The 20,856-nt window shown below is 37.1% G+C and overlaps 2 protein-coding genes and 1 long non-coding RNA gene across 6 annotated transcripts in view; 2 read left to right on the top strand and 1 right to left on the bottom strand.

Moving 5' to 3' along the window:
- LOC126618238 (UPF0481 protein At3g47200-like) overlaps positions 1–16,205 on the bottom strand; it is a 47,276-nt gene extending 31,071 nt beyond the window's left edge. The window contains exons 1-2 of the mRNA XM_050286298.1: positions 16,089–16,205; positions 12,242–12,854 (exon numbers count right to left, since the gene is read on the bottom strand). Coding sequence (XP_050142255.1) covers positions 12,242–12,796 — 555 coding nt within the window. The 5' untranslated portion in view covers positions 12,797–12,854; positions 16,089–16,205. The remainder of the gene's footprint in view (positions 1–12,241; positions 12,855–16,088) is intronic.
- LOC126618617 (uncharacterized) lies at positions 8,246–11,239 on the top strand. 2 transcript variants are annotated; one of them, XR_007621773.1, is made up of 3 exons: positions 8,252–8,540; positions 9,316–9,566; positions 10,544–11,239. It is a non-coding gene; the product is annotated as an uncharacterized LOC126618617 (long non-coding RNA). The 2 variants fall into 2 exon arrangements; XR_007621772.1 differs by lacking the exon at positions 10,544–11,239 and having other exon boundaries at positions 8,246–8,540; positions 9,316–9,695.
- A 2,301-nt stretch (positions 16,206–18,506) lies between the features above and the next one.
- LOC126618609 (uncharacterized) lies at positions 18,507–20,231 on the top strand. 3 transcript variants are annotated; one of them, XM_050286726.1, is made up of 3 exons: positions 18,507–19,043; positions 19,159–19,202; positions 19,482–20,231. In XM_050286726.1, the coding sequence occupies exon 3, from the start codon at positions 19,528–19,530 to the stop codon at positions 19,948–19,950; it is 423 nt and encodes a 140-aa protein (XP_050142683.1). In that variant the 5' UTR covers positions 18,507–19,043; positions 19,159–19,202; positions 19,482–19,527; the 3' UTR covers positions 19,951–20,231. The 3 variants fall into 3 exon arrangements, with proteins under 3 accessions (XP_050142683.1, XP_050142681.1, XP_050142680.1); XM_050286724.1 differs by having other exon boundaries at positions 18,508–19,043; positions 19,431–20,231; XM_050286723.1 differs by having other exon boundaries at positions 18,510–19,043; positions 19,521–20,231.
- Positions 20,232–20,856: the final 625 nt, after the last annotated feature.

The raw sequence follows: 20,856 nt of genomic DNA, 5'->3' as shown, positions 1-20,856 counted from the left end.
CATACACTCCTGAGCAAAACGGCTTAGCCGAAAAAAAACATAGGCATCTTATAGAAACTACTGTTACCCTGCTGCAATATGCTAAGCTTCCATCTCAGTTTTGGTCTTTTGCTTGTCAAGCTGCTGCCTATTTAATCAATAAGATGCCTACACCAGTTTTAAATCATAAGTCTCCATTTGAGTTACTATTTGGTACATCTCCTGTGATTACTCATCTTAGAGTTTTTGGGTGTTCGTGTTTTCCTTTACTAAAGCCCTATAACACTTCCAAATTACAACCTAAAACAACTCAGTGTGTTTTTCTGGGGTATGCCTCTAAATATAAAGGCTTTATTTGTTTTGATGTCTTGAAGGGGAGGATCTTTATATCTCGGCATGTTGTGTTTGATGAATCCGTTTTTCCGTATCAACAATTACTAGCTCAGTCTAAGTGTGTCATAGCATGTGCCTCATCACCTGCCTCTTCTGATATTCATCCTTCACTACCCTTAGCCGATGCATCACTACCATATATCATACCTCCTCAACCACTTTCCACCCTCGACTCTTCTACTTTGAATCCCACAGATGCTTCATCTTCTCCGTCCATTACTGTCTCAGCAAGCTCTTCCTCCTTACTCCATGTGGATCCTGAGTTTGGTCCTAATCATCTACAACCAGTGTTGCCTATTGCTCCCTTAAATATGCATCCTATGCAAACTCAGAGCAAGAATGGTATTGTTAAGAAGAAAGCTTTCCTCAGCTCTCTCAGTGCTTCCAGTTATGTTGATTTGTCCCTGTGTGAGCCTGCCACTTATAAATCTGCCCTTAAGGTCCCTGTTTGGTATAAAGCTATGCAAGAAGAGATTGAAGCACTTCATACTCAAGCAACTTGGAGTTTGGTTCGATTACCTTTTCAGAAAAACTTAGTAGGCTGCAAATGGATTTTCAAGCTTAAGAAGAACTCTGATGGTTCTATTTCTCGGCATAAAGCTCGGCTGGTAGCCAAGCGCTTTAGTCAAGAACCTGGCCTGGATTATGGGGAAACTTTTAGCCCTGTCATCAAACCTACTACTATTCGATTAATACTAGCTTTGGCTGCCCATTTTAATTGGTCATTAAGGCAGCTCGATGTTAAAAATGCCTTCTTACATGGCTTGTTGCATGAAGAGGTATATATGGCTCAGCCTCCGGGGTTTGAAGATCCAACTCATCCTGAGTTTGTATGTAAACTGCACAAATCTTTATATGGTTTGAAACAGGCTCCAAGGGCATGGAATGAACGGTTCACCAATTTTCTGCCTTCTCTTGGTTTTGCTTCCACTTATGCTGATTCTTCTCTGTTTGTTAAGCACATTGGTACTGAGATTGTCATTCTACTACTATATGTTGATGACATAATTGTCACCGGCAGTGCTTCTTCTGTCATTCAACAAGTCATTAACTCTCTTACAGTTGAATTTGATATTAAAGATCTGGGCAATCTGCACTACTTCCTTGGCATCCAAATTGATCGAATTGGTACAAGTTTTTTCTTGTCTCAGACCAAGCATATACAGGAGTTATTACAGAAAGCAGAAATGGTTGATTGCAAGCCGTGTGATACACCTTGCTTGCCTAACAATCGCTTACTCAAGGATGATGGTTCTCCTTTCAACAATCCTGCAGCTTATCGAAGTATAGTAGGTGCATTGCAGTATCTTACTTTCACCAGGTCGGACATTGCTTTTTCTGTTCATCAAGTGTGTCAGTTTATGCAGGCTCCTATGATTTCTCACTATACTGCTGTCAAAAGGATATTGCGATACTTAAAGGGTACTATGACCTTTGGTATATCATATTTTGCTAGTGACTTACAGTTAAAAGCCTTTAGTGATGCAGACTGGGCTGGCGACCCTAATGATCGAAGATCTACAACGGGCTTAGTTGTGTTCTTAGGTGGCAATCCCATTTCCTGGTCATCTAAGAAGCAGCATACCGTGTCACGATCCTCTACCGAGGCGGAATATCGGGCTATGTCTTCCACTTCCGCTGAACTTGATTGGATCCAACATCTTCTTCAGTTTCTGCACATCCAACTTCCAACAGCTCCAGTTCTCTTTTGTGATAATTTGTCCGCCATAGCTTTGTCCTTCAATCCTGTCCAACATCAGCGTACGAAACACATTGAAATAGATGTTCACTTTGTGCGTGAAAGGGTTGCCAAACATCGTCTCCTGGTTCAGTTTGTCTCTTCCAGGGAGCAGTTTGCATATATTCTCACAAAAGGCCTTAGTTCTCCTTTGTTTCGGTCTCATTGTACCAATCTCATGCTTGGTTCATCCAAACCTGAGATTGAGGGGGGATGTTAGGATATATAGGTGTGTGGGATTATGACACTTGTCAATAGATTGTGCATTTAGTTAGTTAGTTAGTTACATATATTTGAGCTGCTATATAAGGCTAAATGTAATGACTTCATCAGTAAGAAATATATAACACAAGATATTCATCTCTCTCTCTCTGCTTACTTTCTCTCTCTAAGTTCTTGATAATTCTCTCTCTGATATATCTGCATACATACTAACATCTATAGGCAAAAAAAAAAATTATTTTCTCTCTATAGACGTCTAAAACACAAAACTATTTGAGTTAACAAACAAAACTAATTCGACAATAAAGAAAAAACTAACAAATCATTGGCGTAACCCTTTAATTCATCACCGACAGCTCAAGTGGAGCCATAGAGATGTTGGTGTGTAAAGTTGGCTCCATACAAGATAAGAGGATGTGGGGAGGCATTTCACATTGGGGAAGTACACTGATAATTAAAAATTTAAATATAAGTAGTTTATTTCTAATTATACGGAGTCTTTTGATGATAACACTTCACAGTTGAGGTTTATTGAGCCGGATGCCATCTATATATTAGGCCTAAGTGGTTAATTGAAGACAATATATAGTCGTGCAGGTTTGTACTAAATAGTGGACACTTATAAAACTGAAACACACGTACACAACCAATCTATTCAACTCAAAGATATTAAAAAGAAAGCTGCATTATTGAAGATGATCAAATAAATTGAAAAGATCAAAATAGCATAAATTAACCGGGGATGTAGAAAAATAATTAAATCAAAATATAATAGTCAACCAGTTTGCATAAATCACTAGCTCAAGTTGTGCACAAATTGATGAAATGTGACATTCATATAAGAAACCAATCCGTTCTTTTCTCAAACATGAATCCTTCTTAAGTTCGGCTGATGACAACAATTAATAGCAGAGTGACATCAACAAGGTTACGTCATTTGGCACATGAAGATAGACGGGCTTGCATTTAACAGACTATATAATTGGGGGCATGAGGCCAATAATTGTAGAACAGAGGCATGCATACAACCATTCAAATATAAAAACTAAAATCTTCAAGAAACAAAAAATGCATATCCCTGTTTTATTTTGTTTTTATCCTTTGATTGTTCAAAGACTAGAAATAATAAACACAAGTGTGTAAAGAAAGAAAAGATGTACGCAAAATCACTTCATAGCAGATATGAAAAGTATTGAGCTTCTATTCAAACTTAAGTGCAATGAAAAACATATCAACTTTTTCCAAATAATAGCACATCTTCGAAAAATTAAAGGACTTTTCATGTGCTTATAGAGAGTTGGCTACTCTCTGATTTACAAATTGATTTTATTAGGGTAAAACCTCAATAATTTCTTCATTATAAAAGGTAGGCAGGTTGATCAATCAATTTCTTCGAGCTACCTACCCTTATTTTTCTTCCACTATAAAAATATATGGTTGATTTAGTTCAATGTTCAAAATCGTTAATTGATTTGACACGTATGGACAGAAAAACAATATCTAAATTGAATGATATATTTTTTTTGCCAGATATGATCTTTAAATAATGACAAAGATAGTGAACGGTTTTAATTGTGAAGTTCATAAGTCGAAGATACATTAATCATAAGTAGGAAGACAAATAAGTTATTTGAAGAAACACAAGCATTATCTGCTATTTAATCATGGATGATTACAGTTTATTTTTATTAAGAAAAATTCCTACTATTCATGGATAACTTGAAGAAACTTAAAAGAAAATATGGAGGGAGAAACTTAGAAGAAAATATGTGGCTTTGGCAACCAAGCCAAATTCAGTACAATAAATAGAAAATGTTATAGTGCATGTATATTTTTTTGTCAAATCATGACGCGTGTATTTGAGAATTGAGATAACTAGATCTAGTTGAAATGACTAATCATTTGAAATCCAAAGATTGTATTCCTTCCCTTGTTCAAATTATAACACCCATGAATTTAATAGTCTAAACAAATAATTGTACCTATAACATCGTCTAAAGTCCTACAAAATTGACTTTAATTACAGAGAAATTGTAAGAAGACTCTATCAAAATGGAATTCTCAGTGGATTTTCTGTCATTTCATATTTTTTGCATAATTCTCGTGTCATCATTATAAAACATTGTATAAAAAAACATAAGGTGATGAAGAGTTAATGGAGAGTTCCACTTCTGGAAAGATTTTTCAATGTGTCCTCCTGGTACATGAGGTGGTATATCATGTGTTTCTATGCAAGTGGTAAGATTCTTACGTTAAAAAATTAATAACAAAAAAAAAAATTTTCCCACCACTTATATAATTACACGTGTACCACTTGTGTTACGGGCATAGAAAAAAATTTCTTCCGCTTTTAAAAGATTCTCAACATTTCTCTTAATAATAAACCGATATGTGCAAGAAAAGCTTACCAGAAATCAAGACTTCCTCTGTCGAAAGAATTTGAGGCTTGCAGGTTATAAATTATTGTAAAAGGAAACATTATATGGTATTATCATATAGCGATACGAGCACTCTTATGTAATGGCGAGAAAGTTAATAATATTCTTAAACCATATTTTAGATATTATCATATAGCGACACAGGCACTCTTATATAGTGGCGAGAAAGTACATAATGGCATCGAATAGTTACTTACCTTTAGGTGTGGAGGTGCTTTGTAATACGAGCAAGAAATCTCCGCATATTCTTAAACCATTTTTAAAGCATTTAAATTTGAATGAGTATCATTGAAGCAGAAAAGTGAATGCATCTATTTTTCCAAACATAAAAACGAACAAAGAAGAAGAAAGATTTGCCTTCCTTTGTAAAAAAATTTTGAGATTCTATCATAAAATCAATGACAATATGGGGAGTAGTGATGCGAAAATTAACTTAACACACAAATTAAACCCTCTTTTGACAATTGTAGTATAGATGCAAGTAGGGATCGTTTTGGACCGGGGATTAGGATGGCTTGCTAAAACCTCTAAACTGACTTAGAAACACAAAAAAAAACTTAAAAACACTTAACAAGACTAAAAAAAAACTTAAAAACTCAAAACAGCACAAAACAACTAAATAGACTCAAACTAGACACTAAGAACAACTTTGGACGAAAATTGATTTTAACTTGACTCAAAACACTTAAAAACACAAGTTGGACAGATTCTAACTAGTTTAACACTCTAAAGTAAAGGGGGATTGAGTTTTAGACGAAATTAAGTAAAACAAGTAAAAGAAAGACTTCAACAGATTTTGGACGAAATTGGGTGAATTGGTGGATGATGGGCTAGCTAGAGGGTTCTTCTCCACACATGACACGCTTGCATACAAATCGATTTCCAGTTGTTTCTTTCAATAAACCATGAAACTCAATGCCCTAGGTTAACCGTGACAACACTTTTTTAACCTTCAAGTTCTCCTTATGTTATTGAATTGGATGGGAAAGCACATACAACAATTCAAAACATTCTCTAAAAGTCCCCTACGTGAAAAGCACAATAAAGGTACAATCAAAGATCATTAAGCTTCACGAAAACTATAAGCATTGACGAGACATTTGTAACTATGATGAGCATGATACTCCTACCAAGAATTCACTTAACGCAATTGTTTATAAGCGACCTCTACTACTTGCAAATATAAGTTTGTAACTATTAGGTGAAACTCCCTTATATTTTAGCTTCAAATCCTTGCATGAAAACTAAGCGTGCACTCTTAATAAACATACAAGGATAAGTTATCAATCAAACGGTTAAGCAAATTGAATTCACAATTATGAAATAACAACTGAAGGTAATCAAAAATCATATTGCAAGTATAATCATGGTATTAAATAGCTCCCTAGCCAAAAAGGGCTTAGTTCTTCATGTTCGCAAAACAAAGATACATAAACTTAAACATTGAAAACAAAGAATGAAAACACCTAAGAATGATCCAGCAATCCAAACTTGAATAGCAAGCACTCCAAGGGTCCTCTTTATTCTCTTTGTTGCGGCACAAGGTATGGGTGATGGTTTTAGTGGTGAATTGTGGTGGTGGATGAATATAGGTGAGTTATGGTGAAAGGTGGAGAGGTGAGGGTAGAGAGAAGAGAAGAGAAGAATGGTGCAGCAAAAGGGGATTTATAGGGCTAGGGGCATGGTTTAGATGTGTTTTAGGGAAAGAAATAACTTAGCTATTTTGTCCTATAATTAAAAGTCAGAAATCAATGGAAAATAGGCAAGTAAGGTGCAGGAATTAAAAAGAATAGGAAAGGGAAATTCGGCAGAAATTGTAGGACAAATTTAGGAATGTGTTTTGAGGCACAAAATAGGTAAGAATGAATAAGAAATTAAAGAGAAATAGGTAACAAAGATGTGGCACAATATAGGAAAGGTACTTAAGGTCAGAAATTAAAAGGGAAAGAGGATGTAGGGTGCGGCAAGGACAAGAGAGAAAGGGAAAGGTGTTTTTTGTTCAGAAATTAGGCAAGGAGAAGATGTAAGGTGCGGCAAGGGACAAGGGAGAAAGGGAAAGGGGACTTGCTGCAGGAAAAGGGAAAGGGAAACAAGGGAAGTGCACGGCAAGGGAATTTAGGTCATCTAAGAGCATTTATTTAGTGTCCTAAGATGTTTAGGAAACTCCTTTGTAGCTGGAATTTAGGGACATTTAGGATTAGGAAAGGTCAAACCAAAATAGGAAACATTGACTTAACTTTCCTACTTCAAGTAGGAATCCTCATTCTTTTAGGAATCCTTCTTCAATTAGGAATCCTAACATCTTCAAGTCTTCAATTTTGTCAATTCCTTTTGCTCCAAGCATATGCTATCCATTCCATGCCCAAAAATGCTCCAAAAGGCTCCAAAATGCACTTCTTTGCCACATTAACCATTTGGACCTACAAATACACGAAAATAGCTTAAAATACTAAAATAACTAAGAACTAACAACGTAAACGCACAAGAACAAGCTAACTAAGTCGCATAAATATGCTCCTATCAAGTAGCACTGTGAAATCCCGTTCCTAGATTTCATTGTTATAATCCACGTATTTGTATTATTGAGATTTTATATTTTTTTAAGAATTTATTTTAATTTGTTTGAATTTAGATTTTTTTATTAAACTAGTTACGAAAAGTGAAGTTTGGAAATTATTTATTTAAAACTCGTAGGCATTTTGAGGTCATAATTTATATATTTGGATAGAACTTGATCTCATGAACGCGTAGACGCAAACCGTTCGTGAAAATGAGTTATAACGAAGAAATTAGAGACATATTGGTTTAAAAAAAATAGGCTAAATAGCCAAAATGGTCTCTGAGATTTGTATAACTCATCACTTTGGTCCCTAACATTTCAATCGATAAAAGTGGTCTCTGAGATTGTCTACCATCCATCATTTTGGTCATTCCGTTAAAAACTCCGTTAAGTGTCTCGGACCTCTTGGCCGGAAGTTTGGGCAATTTTCAAAGCTTCGTAACTCAATCGTTTCTTAACCAAATTCGACCCATAATATATCAAAATGAAGATAGGAAAGTCTAGAATAAGATTATACCTATTTGGAAGCCCAATGGCTGCCGGAGATAGCCGGAAAATAAAGTTGACTGGTTTGAGGAAAAACTGAAAATTCGCCGAAAACTGGGTAAACTTTATACGTTTATAACTTCTTCAATACTCAACGAAATCAAGTGATTCAAAAACGAAAATCATACTTCTCGACGAGACGAAGAAAATGATACCTTTGTAGATGGCTAAATCGCCGTGGTTTGGCCGAAAAATTGCTAGAAATGATCCATATGATGATGACAAGCTAGTTTTTGGCTGATCCCACTTTAAGTTTTTGACTCCTGCCTGGTGTAACTCTGTGATGCCATCATTTTCTTGTTACCCATGTTAACTTTGTGTTATTACAGGTATGCCGTCAGTTTTACAAAGTATATATACTTAATTTTTTAAATTTTTTCTTTTCTACGTTCTCCTTTTTCTCTTCCTTCTCGCTCTTACCTCCGTCACTCAGCTAATGACGACGGCGAGCTATTTCCGTTCGAAAGCCGGCGAATCGGACGTCACCGTTTCACCAATCGTCTCCCTTTCATCTTAGGAACAAGAAACACCAGTTGCATGCCTCGATTCGTTAGGGTTTGGACGAGGATTTTCGAAAACTCCTCAGAGTTTTCCGACGTTTTTGTGACGATTCCGGCGAAGATCGGCGTCGAGGTTGGTCTCAAGCTATTCCTCAGAACCTCAGGTACCTTCTGCATCTATTGCACTCAAGGATCTGCTTCAATTTTTTGATTTAATATAATTGGGTTTTAGTTAAATTTTCGTGGATTTTTTCCTTTAAATTTCTGGGTTGTGCACAAGTTTTCGTTAAATTTGTGGCTTGTTTTGGTGTGATTTTATCTGAAAGTTATGATTGCCTTGAAGGATGGTATGCCCCCTCACTCTCCTCTTTCTCTCTCTCTCTACACTTTGTGTAGATTATATTTTGTTTGATTGCAGAGTTTTTGGTTCTTAAAAATCTCCAATTTATTTTATTTGGTTTCCTCTTAATTTTATTTATTATTGATTGTTACCTAAAAATCTATGAAGGGTTGGTTTGCTCTTTTGATCGTGGACTAAAAGATTTGGATGAATTATGATAATCTCTTTAACTTTAACTAGCTTCAAATATAAGCTCTGAGTTTTCATTTCTATGGAAGCACGGCGGAAAACTATCCCCAAAAGATCTGTATTTTAATAGTTAATTATTTTGGACCCTGGAATACGAGTTTCAAACGCTTCATAGATAGCATTGCAACTTCCAGATCATGCTGAAAGCAGAAAGTGCTTTTGGTTCATATTAAAGCAGTTGATAAAGTTGTTCTTCTTGCTTGATATTTGGTTCGTATTTTGATCTTCAACCAAATTCCCAGAATCAATCCACCACATATATGTTTTTCATTACTCTTTATTAAGAGTACCCTTTTGTGCATATAATTCATCAGCAGATCTCAATCAAAGTTGTATATGATTTTGTATAGAGAGAAAGCGGTTGGGATACGAGCAGTAGGCGTTTTTACAAGGATGATGAAAATTTCACAGAAGACGGTATATGGTGATGAGTTCCAGAAAAAGAAGATGATAGCATCTCATTTGAAAAGAGCAATGAGTAAGAGTAATTATGGGTCCGTCAAAAGTTCGATCTCATTGATGCAAAGCAAAGCGTGAAGAGCATTAGATGTGAGGATCCAAGCAGTATCCCGGTTGTGGACACAAGCTCAAAGGAAAGCCGGTACGAGTAATCATATTAATCCAACAATTAATATTCTTAGCTTGGCATACTGGTTGGTAGTAATATTTTGAATATGAAGTAAAATTTTATGCTAATATAAAAGGGGTCCATCTTCATCTTTTACTTTAATTTGTTTGTTTACTTTAATTCCATGTTTTTAGTTGAAATGTAATTAAATGGGATTTGTTACAACCATCCTGCATAATTAACCTCCGGGTGGAACATGGGTGAGCTCATGTTTTTTAGTTTGTCTCTTTCATATCTTTCAAACATAATTCAATACCTAAAAATTCAAAAATCGATCAACTAAGAGGCAAAAAATTGTATTAATTAGTTGTACAATATTGTACCATGACACTGATAGAAAATTGACTGTATATGCTGTAATACAACCTTGCATTTATGGTGAATTTATGATGTCAAGAACCACTCACTTTACATCTTATTAACTTGCTGTACAATTCAATTCACAAGTGTTACAAACCTTTGAAATTCTTCACAATTATCCAGTAATGTAGAACAGAAGCCACCAAATTTTTATGACATATACATTTTTTTTCTTTTCTTTCATCACATGATGATATTAGATATGTTTGGGTTATTAGTACATCATACATTCATATGTTTTTGTTGAATATTTGCCAGAATTATATATCTGGAGGGGGAGAAACATTTGTACAGCCAAACAGTCACCTTCAACCCTAATCTTAATCTATATAACTTGGTGCATATCATCCTTCCCTTCCCTTTTCAAGCAGCAAAATAGTGGAAATGTTGGAGGTGTCTGTGGTCTTTTCATTTAGTTGGTCTAGTGTTTAAGTTTGCAGCTTCCTAGGACATAAGTTATCCTTACTACTCACTTCGTAATCCACGGCTTAAATGAATCCACTATTTTTCTCACTCTTTTTGCTTATTGTGGAATTTGGGTTCTTTTTTTTTTTTTGGTGATTTTTTTTGGTTAATTGGTTTTGTTGCAGGTTAGAGCGGTCGAGGTTCAAAAGATACTGGTAGAACTCAGACCGGTGTGTTATGCTTACTGCTCTAACTGTTTCACTTACAATTTTAATGAGCTTCTTTTGCTGAATTTACTTTTGATTATCTTTTTTATGGAATTCAAAATTTGAGTTGATTAAAATTGGTAATTTGTTTTGATTTGTTGTCATATAGTTGATTAGTTGGTAATTAAATGCAAATATTTTGCTTTAACTTTTTAAGAATCCAGATATTTTCCAAATCACAATCTGATTTGGATTGCATATAGTCGTACATGTAATAAATGAAATTTCAAACAAGTAATGTTGGTGATAAAATTGACGATTTATAAATTATTTGACAATCCTGACCTAAGATGTGGGTTTAATTGGGTTTCCTTTTGTTTGTTTGTTGATGGCACCAAGTTGTGGTTTTTGCTTGATTCATTGTTTGGGTTATAATATGAACTTGAAAGGTGTAATATTAAAAAATGTACATCCCATTTACAGGAAAACGAAGAAGAAAAAACGAAGAAGAAAGAAGAGTGAAATACTTAGTGGCAATAGAGAACAACGTCAAAAGTAACCAAGATACCTTTTCTACGTAAAATATTCTACAAACATTTTTTTTTTTCCATATTGAACATATGTAATAGATTTTGATAAATTTACTATATTTCACACATTTAATCTGTTTTAAAACCTGCGGCATTGCACTGGCTAAATTGCTAGTTAAGTCTATATGAAGCGAAAAATATATAAACTTTTGAGAACCGAAATTAAGGTTGGGAGATATTTGAAGGGAGAATGCGATAAAGGAAAGAATAGGGAAATTAAAGGAAAGAACAAAATTTTGTGAGCTTTCCTACTTTTTGTGTTAATATATAATTTAGGTTGGGTTTTTCAATAAGATTTGGTCACTTGGGATGCCTGAATTTGAAATTGGTGAGCACTACATTAAAAATTGATGAGACAGTCAAATGAAACTCATGAATCTCACCATGGCCTTCTTTCCCATGGTGAAAAGCTATAATGAGACTTTTCCTCAACATATTATTTATTTATTTTATTTTATTTTAAGTACAAAGGAGACATATTATTTAAATTTCACGCATGGACAAGCAACTGCAAATTAAAAAGTACATATGGTGCACACTAGGAATTAAATGGGAAACTTAGCGTCGAGCGCACTGGGATTATCCATGAGGATGATATAGTCATTAAGTTTCCCATTTAATTTCTCCCTCTTGACAAGCAATTCCACATCATTTGGGGTGTTGACAAAATTATCCATGAGGATGATATGGTCAATTAAGTGGCGGGTATTCGGAGTGCAATGGCTTGCTCAAAGGCAATCAGGTTTCGGAGTACAAGCTCCGTGTTGTCCCCTATTGTTAGATTTGGAATTTCCAAAATCCCGTCTTTAAAACACATAGCAAATAGATTCTTGCTTGATCTCGCCTTAAACTTCACTCCAGCCTGGTGTAGTTTCGTCATGCTGGGTACAGCTAGAGTTTCGATTGACCCTCGATTGTCCTTCTCTTCCTGATCCGTTGGTAGATTTAAGGTTCTAATCAAATCAACAAAATGCTCTACTTTAAAACCAGAGGAAGATCCCCGATAGTCTCTTTTCAAGTATAAACTCTTTGATTTGTTGCAGAACTCGTAAGAGAGGTCAAATACTGAAGGCATCCCAGCCAGCACCTCCGCAGTGGCAAAGAGATCCTCAAGAATGAAAAATGGCAGCTGATTTTCAAGCAAAAGCATGTCAGGTACTACATAATTTATCAACCATGGTTTGTGAAAGACGCGGTCATTGCTATCCGGCACGGTATGATTCGAGAACCTCAATAAGAACTCAATGATGAACGCGGCATCCACAAGAATGATTCTTACAAATTTGTCACTGCACAACTCAATGGTGTGCGCATAGCGACTGCGCAATTCCGCGTCCTTGCCTTTCATTTTCTCAACATAATCTTCCAAGCTGACATTAATCCGACTTAAAAAATACCGCAGATACCTCTTCTTGTGTTCTTCCATGTCTTTTAAGCCTTCCTTGCCATGGTGAAGCGGAACTATAGAGACTGCTCGAGGTGTGTAGGCCTTTTCATTTACACACCGCAGTTCTTCAGGAACTCTGTAGATACAACAATTAAGGGACAAGGGAGGCAAGCCAAATAACTCCTGTCTCATTGAAGTTGCTAACGGAGTGTAAGGGTTTTCGATGTCATCTGGAGCTTTGCTGATTTCTTCCATTTAATGCTGATGTGTTTGTTGTTCCAAATCGTAATTGCTGACAACAAGATGATGATCACTAACACATCAATAAACAATTCTTCGCTAACAGAGAAAATTAATCCAAGCATTGAGAGCAAGTCCACCCCTAAGGACTTTGTGCCAGCACCCAACGTATTTATCCACTCAAGTGAACAGTAATAGACCCCAATGAACAATAATAGGCCAAAGCATCTCCACCCCTAACAAAAAATAGCCTAGTCCATTTTATTAAAATATTATATTTTTATTATAAAATAATAATTTTATTTTTAATTTCTGAATTTATAAAAAATAAAATAATAATAATAATATCTAATTTATTAAAAAATTTATGTATTTTTTAAAAATGAAATTCTTAATTTTTTGGAGAAAAAAACGTGGACCGTTGATCTGTGATCGGATGGTCCAGTTTAAAAGTGAAATTCAAATTTTTTTTACCGTTGGAAATCCAACGACAGAAATTGGGCCACGTCGCCCACCCAGGGGGAGGGTTAATGCGCCTACAAGGCTGGGCCCCGCCTCTGATTTTGTTGTTTGCTAATCGCTAGGACGCCCGTGTGTAGAACACGCGCCTGGCTTAACAACACAAACAGCCCGGTCCCAAGGTCTGTCAAAAATGGGCTGGTCTGGAGACCAGCTTGGGCTGGGTGCCAGGCAAACACACGGGCTGGAGTGGATTGGTTGAGTCCCAGCCTGTTTTTTCCACTTGGTGCTGGGCTCTTTTGGCTCCGGTGGACTTGCTCTGAGAAAACATGACAACAATCAAAACCAATCTAGATAATAGAGAAAATTATTAATCCAAGAAATGCAAATATGTACACCCGAAAAAGTTAAATTTTGTTTTATATATTTGTGAGTAGGGCTATCTCTGAGATTTTGGGAGCTCTGTGCGAAATTTGTAAAAGGGACCCTCCTTAAGATGGTTTCAAGTTTTTAAAAAGTATGACAATGTATTGATACTAGAAAACATTCACTTAAATCAAAACAAAGCCACTTAGTACTACGGTCTAGTGGTATTCCTCCTCACTTAGAAATGAGAGGTCTTAGGTTTAATTATTGTCAAAGGCGAATTTGAACCACATTATTGTTAGACCATTGTGATGCTTAGTCCACTCCCCCATCCCCTTAGTGTAGATAATATCGTTTGGGCGGGGTAGGTCCAAGTAAACATAGGGGCGGGGCGGATCCAGTTTTCTAAATACACGGGCCCCCGGCCGGAACCATATTCAGTAAACACACGCTCAAATCTCTCTCACACACACACGCTCTCGAACTGAAACTCTTCTCCTCAATCCTCCCTTTTGATCTCTCTCTCCCAGAGTCCTCCCTCTCGATCGCTCTCTCCCAAAGTCCAGCCTGACTCTTATCTCTCTCGATTTTCAGCCCCTCTCTGTCGAACTCGAAGGTACGGACGACTAAGTCAGTCTCTCTCTGTCGAACTCGAGGGGACGAACAACTCGAAATGATGAATCAGTCATCTCCTCTGTCTGACTTAGATTTGCATGGAAGCCGAGCTTTGCTAACTGTCTTTTTCAGTTTCAAGGTATTATGTTTTAGGGATTTAGGATTGAAAATTAAATTAGGATTTAGGGATTTTGTTGGGTTCTTGAATCTTGACTTTTAAACTGGGGGTTTGGGGAGATGGGTTTACATTTCCTTTGGTTATTAGGGAGTGTGCATGGTCATGTTATACATATAGGTTTTCAGAATCATCTTCATGTTGTCAACGACTTGTTGGTAATGTATGGGAAAATTGATCATGTTATACTATGGTCTCTAGCTATGCCTTTAATTATGACTGCGATGGTGCTACTGAGATGTTTAGCAGGATGAATTTAGAAGGGTTTGTGCCGAACCCTGTGAGACATCATTCTTGTCAAGTCATGCTCGTTGTGGCCGCCATGAAGAAACCTTGGAGTTGTTTGGTAGAATGGGGTCAGTAGGAATTGAAACTACAGCTAAATCGCTTTCTGTGGTGTTATCTGTATGTGCTAATGTAGAAAATCAGCTGTGCTGCTGTTTTTTTTTTTCCTTCAATCTGTGCAGCTGCTGTTGTGCTGCTGTGCAACTGCTATGTGATGTAATTATTCTGACTAAGCTGTGAATCTGTGCAACTGCAACTTCAATATGTGAATATGTATAAAAATTCAGTGTTTTTCCCCCCTAAAAAAAAGGACCCGTGGACCCGGCCCGTTTCAAACGAACCGGATTAGGTCCGGTTCCTATATTGAAATTTGTTGTACTCGGCCCGACCTTTTTCTTTTAAACGTTGGTCCGGTCCGGTCCCTTCAAATTTGGACCCGGCCCCGCCTGTGCCCAATCCGAATGTGGAGAGGCATTTCACATTGGGGAAGTACACTAATAATTTAAAAATTAATATAAGTAGTTCACTCCTAATTACATGGAATCTTTTGCTGATAAAACTCCGTAGTTGAGGTTCATTGAGCCATATACCATCTATATATTAGACTTAAGTGGTTAATTAAAGAAAATATTAGTGCAGGTTGTACTTAATAATAGACACTTAAAAAATTGAAACATATATACACAACCAAACTATTCAACTCAAAGATATTAAAATGAAAGCTGCATTATTGAAGATGATCAAATGAATTGAAAAGATCAAATAACATAAATTAACGTAGGATGTAGAAGAATAATTTAATCATGCTATAATAGTTAACCAGTTTCATAAATCACTAGGTCAAGTTGTGCACAAATTGATGAAATGTGATATTCATACGAGAAACCAATTCGTTCTTATCTCAAACATGAATCCTTCTTAACTTTGGCTGATTACAACAACAATAGCAAAGTGACATCAACAAGGTTATGTCATCAGGCGCGTGAAGATAGACGAACTTTCATTTAAAGGCCAATATAATTTGGGGCATGAGGCCAATAATTGTAGAACAGAGACATGCATACTACCATTCAAACATAAAATTAAAATCTTCCAGAAACAAAGAATACATAGCTCTGGTTAGTTTTGTTTCTTCTCCTTTGATTCGTTCAAAGACTAGAACTAATAAACACATTAGACATTACACGAGTGTGTAAGGAAAGAAAAGACGTATGTAGAAATCACTTCATAGCAGATATGTAAAGTATTGAGTTTCTATTCAAACTTAAGTGCAATGAAAAGTAGATCAACTTTCTCTAAATAATAGCACATCTTCGGAAAGTTAAAGTACTTTTCATGTAGAGAGTTGGCTACTCCCTGATCAACATTTCTCTTAATAATAAACCAATAGGTGCAAGAAAAGCTTACCAGAAATGCAAGACTTCCTATGTTGGCAGAATTTGAGGCTTGCCAGTTATAAATTATTGTAAAAGGAGATATATGTATGATATTATCATATAGTGTCAGGCACTCTTATATAATGACGAGAAACTTAATATTCTTAAACCATATTTCAATTCGTAGAGGGGCCGGGAGCATCGAATAGCTGCTAACTTACCTTTGGGTGCGGAGGTAAACCACAAAAAACCAATCCAAAATGAATACAGGTGAACCACAAAAATAAAAACTGAAATTCAAATACTCAAAAACAAATGAAATACATTCCCCATATTCATGCACATAATCCACTTCTCTCTTTATCTCCCCCTGTGTCTTACTAAACAAAAATCCTCAATCTCTTGTCAAAGCTGTAATAACATAACTCAACATAACACGGAATGAAAATCATTTACAACTTAGAACAAAAGAGATTAACTTACGCATCACCACCTAAAAACACAAAAAACAGGAAACAACATTCTCCAAATACACAAAAAAAAAAAAATAAGAACAAATGGATTTGCACATATTCAACTTTGAGAGTTTTCTATTTCGTTTAACCCTCTGTTTCTTATGTTCCTTCTCTGATTCGTACCTTATTCTCACTGTTTTTCTTGAATTGTTTGTTTTTCTTAGATATTGTGGTGTTTCGATCTGAATTTTTTTCGTATTTTAAGGGATCTTATTTCTGGTATCTGATTTCTGGAGGGTTTGCGTCTTTCTAAACGTGGGGTTGTGGGTGTTTTGTCCAGCTTCATAAAATTGGTCTCTATTTCTAGAGTTGTGATCTTTGGGGGGTGGGAGGGGGGGGTGGGGAGTTGAAGATTTGGCCCTTTTTGGGTTCGAATTTGCGATGACCCGTCCCAATTTCAATTATAATTTTCTCCCCAAGCTTGTAAAATGATGAATATGCCCTCGTTGGCTAAGTGACATGGATGTACATATGTAGTTTTAAATATTTTCTCGCCGTCATAATTAAATCGTACTCGACGACACAAGTGCGTCGACGCGAGTTAGGGCCGAATAGAATTCGTAGCGAAAATGTACTGATTATTTGAAAACGGAAATGTGTAGAAATATTTAGGGTTCAGTACACCTATCACATATTCACCAATCACAATAGTCCAATGTTCTTGAGCTCAATCAGATTTTTGGGTTTCTTTCTTTGGGCCAATTGAGAATCCTATCTCTCTCCCTCTTTCTCACGACAACCCAATCAGAAAATGATATTTTCTGATGCTGCCCAATCAGACACACACACGTGTACGCTCCCTTCTCTTTCTCCTTCTCGAGACTTCCTCTTTCTTCTTCTTCTTGCACCCGAGACACCCCCAACTCACTTACACCTCAAATCAACACGGATTGAGTTTTTAGAACCCACCAACACATTTCTTGTGACTCCACGAGCTTAACCATACCTGTAGGTCGTCGAACGGATGTTAGGAACCCGAGAATGCAGAAGCTTCGACGAGGAGCTAGTTTGCTATGACGTGATCGTGGACATTTCACAAGTTTTAAGGCTCAATGGAGCTTCCAAGCAACTTATCTAGGATCCTAGAGTAGCTCTGGAGTGAAGTGGACGTCGGAATAGGCGCGTTCGAGGGATTCTAGTTTTGGCTGGAACTTTCGAGGGTTTTTTCAACCATTTTCCTTTGGTTTTAGGACTTCTAATAGGTACGAATGTGTTCTACTCTTCGAGACCTTTAAATCCATATAAATTTCATGGATTTTGTCTTATCCAGGCAAGCTCAGCTGCAGTGATAGCAAGAGCTCTATATTCAGCTTCTGCCGAGGATCTAGAAACAGTATGTTGCTTCTTTGAAGTCCATGAAATTGGATTGGAACCAAGAAACACAATGAAACCAGATGTAGATCTTCTGTCATTTGGATCTCCAGCCCAATCGGCATCACTATATGATTGTAGATAGATTGGTCCTAATCGAAATCGAATACCATACTCCGAAGTGCCTTTGAGATTCCTGATTATTTGTTTTACTGCAATAACATGTGATTCCATAGGATTGTGCATAAATTGACACGCTTGATTAACTGAAAATGCTATATCAGGTCGAGTAAACGTGAGATATTGCAGTGCTCCAACAATACTTCGATATTGATTGATACGAAAATTATCTTAACACACAAATTTAACCCTCTTTTGACAATTGTAGTATAAGTATAAGTAGGGATCGTTCTAGGCCGGGGATTAGAAGGGATTGCTAATTGACTCTAAACTGACTCAAAGACACAAAAACAAGCTTAAAAACGTTAGTATAGATTTAAAAGACTCAAAACTAGTTCACAAGACTCAAATTAATCTAAGAACACTCAAAACTAGGGCTGGGCAAACGGGTCCTGGACCCGCGGGTAGGGGCGGGTAATACGGGTACGGGGCGGGTACGGGCCGGTTCTTAGTTTTGTAAAAGTAGATCGGGGCGGGGCGGGCCGGGTAATTGAAGTTTTAGGGGCGGGCCGGTTTCAAAATTATAGGATCCGCGGGTACCCGGACCGGCCCGTTTGTGTTAGATTGGACGGACGAGATTTAATATCATCTCTCCATCCAATCTCAACCGTCAGTTCAAGTTTTCAACTTTCAACCTTAGCCAACCTTCCCCGAGTCCCGAGTTCCAGAAGCATCCTCAGCCTCAGCAGCCTCAGACCTCAGTCTCTCGGATTCTCAGACTCTCCCTCGACTCCATCTCCCTGAGTCCCTCTCCCTATCCCTATCCCTCTCCCTCTCCCTCTCCCTATCCCTCTCCCTCGAATCCCTCTCCCTATCCCTCTCCGTTGATTTTTCTTTTTAAAATTTTGCTAATTTTTGTGTTTTGATTTGATTCAGGGAGGAAAGCGAGCTTCTTTGTTGTCAGATCTGACGCCGGGGTTAGCTCGGGTTCGAATTCGAAGGCTCGCCGGGCTGATCAGCTGATTACCAATGTTGTTGCAGTTAATCATCTCCTTTTCCTTTCTCTCTTTAACTTTTGAAATTGATTTCGGATTTTGTTGTTATTTGTAATGCCTGGAGTTCTGAATTTAGTTGTTGGGTGTTTAATTTTTTTAGACCAAAGATGATGGCGCTGCAGCTTCGACCGCATCGAAACCTGGGTATGTGAGTTATGCATGTAATTCAATGTTGAGGAATGTTAGGATAGGATTCGACCTCGGGTGACTGTTGTTTCCGATTCATCATCTGAAAATTTTCGAGTATATTTGGATGAATTGTGTCATTAATTTGTGTTTTGTATGCGATCAATTTTTTTTTTGGAGTAAAATAGAAACTATTGTGGAAACACGGTCTGTAGATTTAAGATGTGAATCACATTTATACTGCAGGCAATCGTGAAAATTTAAATTTTTTACATCAAGGCTTTGCATGCCATGTAGTGAACTGTAATTGCAAGATTCATAATGAAACCATGGCAGGGGAGAGATGATGAGAGGTGCGGGAGGTCCTCTTCTATGCATAGGCGATCTGCTGAGCGACGTGGGGGAATCAGATGCTTCGCCGCCACCGCAACAACCTGAGACCTCTTCGTCTTCTTTTGTTTCCAGCTCCGATCAGAGCTTGGACCTCACCAAGTTGTTCCAGGAGAACTATGAGCAGCTGAATGAGGCGCTTGACGGTACAGATCATTCATGGGCAGCTCTTACTTTGAAGTTATGCAGTGCTTTGGAAACTGCAAACAAGTTAGTTCAGTCAACAAACTCAAATGTCATGTCAATGTCGGAGAAGGTTGGAGAGCTTGAGGGAGTTATCAAGAGGGCAGATTCTGCCATAACAGCAGCAAGGGTGGTTCATGGTTCACTAAACAAAAAGGAAGGACCACTTATTGGCAATCAAAATGCCAAATGATCCATGTCTTGTCGAGAGCCAGGTTAGTTAATTCGATCAAGGGAAAAAATGTGAAAATACTAAGCCTTAGAAACTGCGGTGTTTGCTGTTAAAAAAGTCTTTTCCTTTGCTTTTCTTCATTTTCACAACAAAATGTATCATACAATAGGAGTAAGAAAGCGAACCTGTCTGATGCAAAAGGGAGATGTAACTATCAATTATCCATCTTGTATGGATAGAACAAATCTATCTCTTGCTTATTTAAAAAAAAAAAAAAAAGAATGAAACCATGAATTTGTAAATTTAGAATTCACGATATTGTTTAGTTTGTTCAGCTTTTAATTTCCTTAATTAGATGAAATAGACGGGTAGATACACATCATACTGGATGTTTCTTGTCCGTTGATATCCTTTGAATTGGAATGTATTGAATATTTTTTTTTTAAAAAAAAGGACCCGTGTACCCGGACCGAACCGGCCCGTTTCAACCGGGCCGGGTAAGGTCCGGTTCCTATTTTCAGAATTATAATGCCCGGCCCGGCCCGGCCCGTTTCGGGTAATGTCAGGTTCCTACAAACTTAGGTTCGGCCCGGCTCGGCCCGGCCCGTGCCCAGCCCTACTCAAAACTGCCTAAAAACACCAACTAGGCAGTTTCTAACACTAAACACAATTTTGGATGAAAATAAGGTTTGGGCTTGACTCAAAACACTTAGAACGCAAACAAAACAAGTTTAAAAGAATTTGAAACAAGAAAGTAACGGGGGGTTTTGATTTGGATGAACTTAGAATAACAAAACAAATTATAACTTAAAAACAGGTTTAAAAACAAATTTAGGAAATTAGATGGATGATGGGATAGCTAGAGGTTTTTTCTCCACACATGACATGTATGCAAACAACTCGATTTCCAGTTACTACTTCATTGAA

Source organism: Malus sylvestris, chromosome 4, assembly GCF_916048215.2.
Source record: "Malus sylvestris chromosome 4, drMalSylv7.2, whole genome shotgun sequence".
NCBI classification, from domain to species: Eukaryota; Viridiplantae; Streptophyta; class Magnoliopsida; order Rosales; family Rosaceae; genus Malus; species Malus sylvestris.
This window is presented reverse-complemented; position numbering and strand designations above follow the sequence as displayed.

What these genes read in the sequence shown, in the direction of transcription:
- LOC126618609 (XM_050286726.1), top strand. Translation starts at nt 19,528, where the DNA reads ATGATGAGAGGTGCGGGAGGTCCTCTTCTATGCATAGGCGATCTGCTG.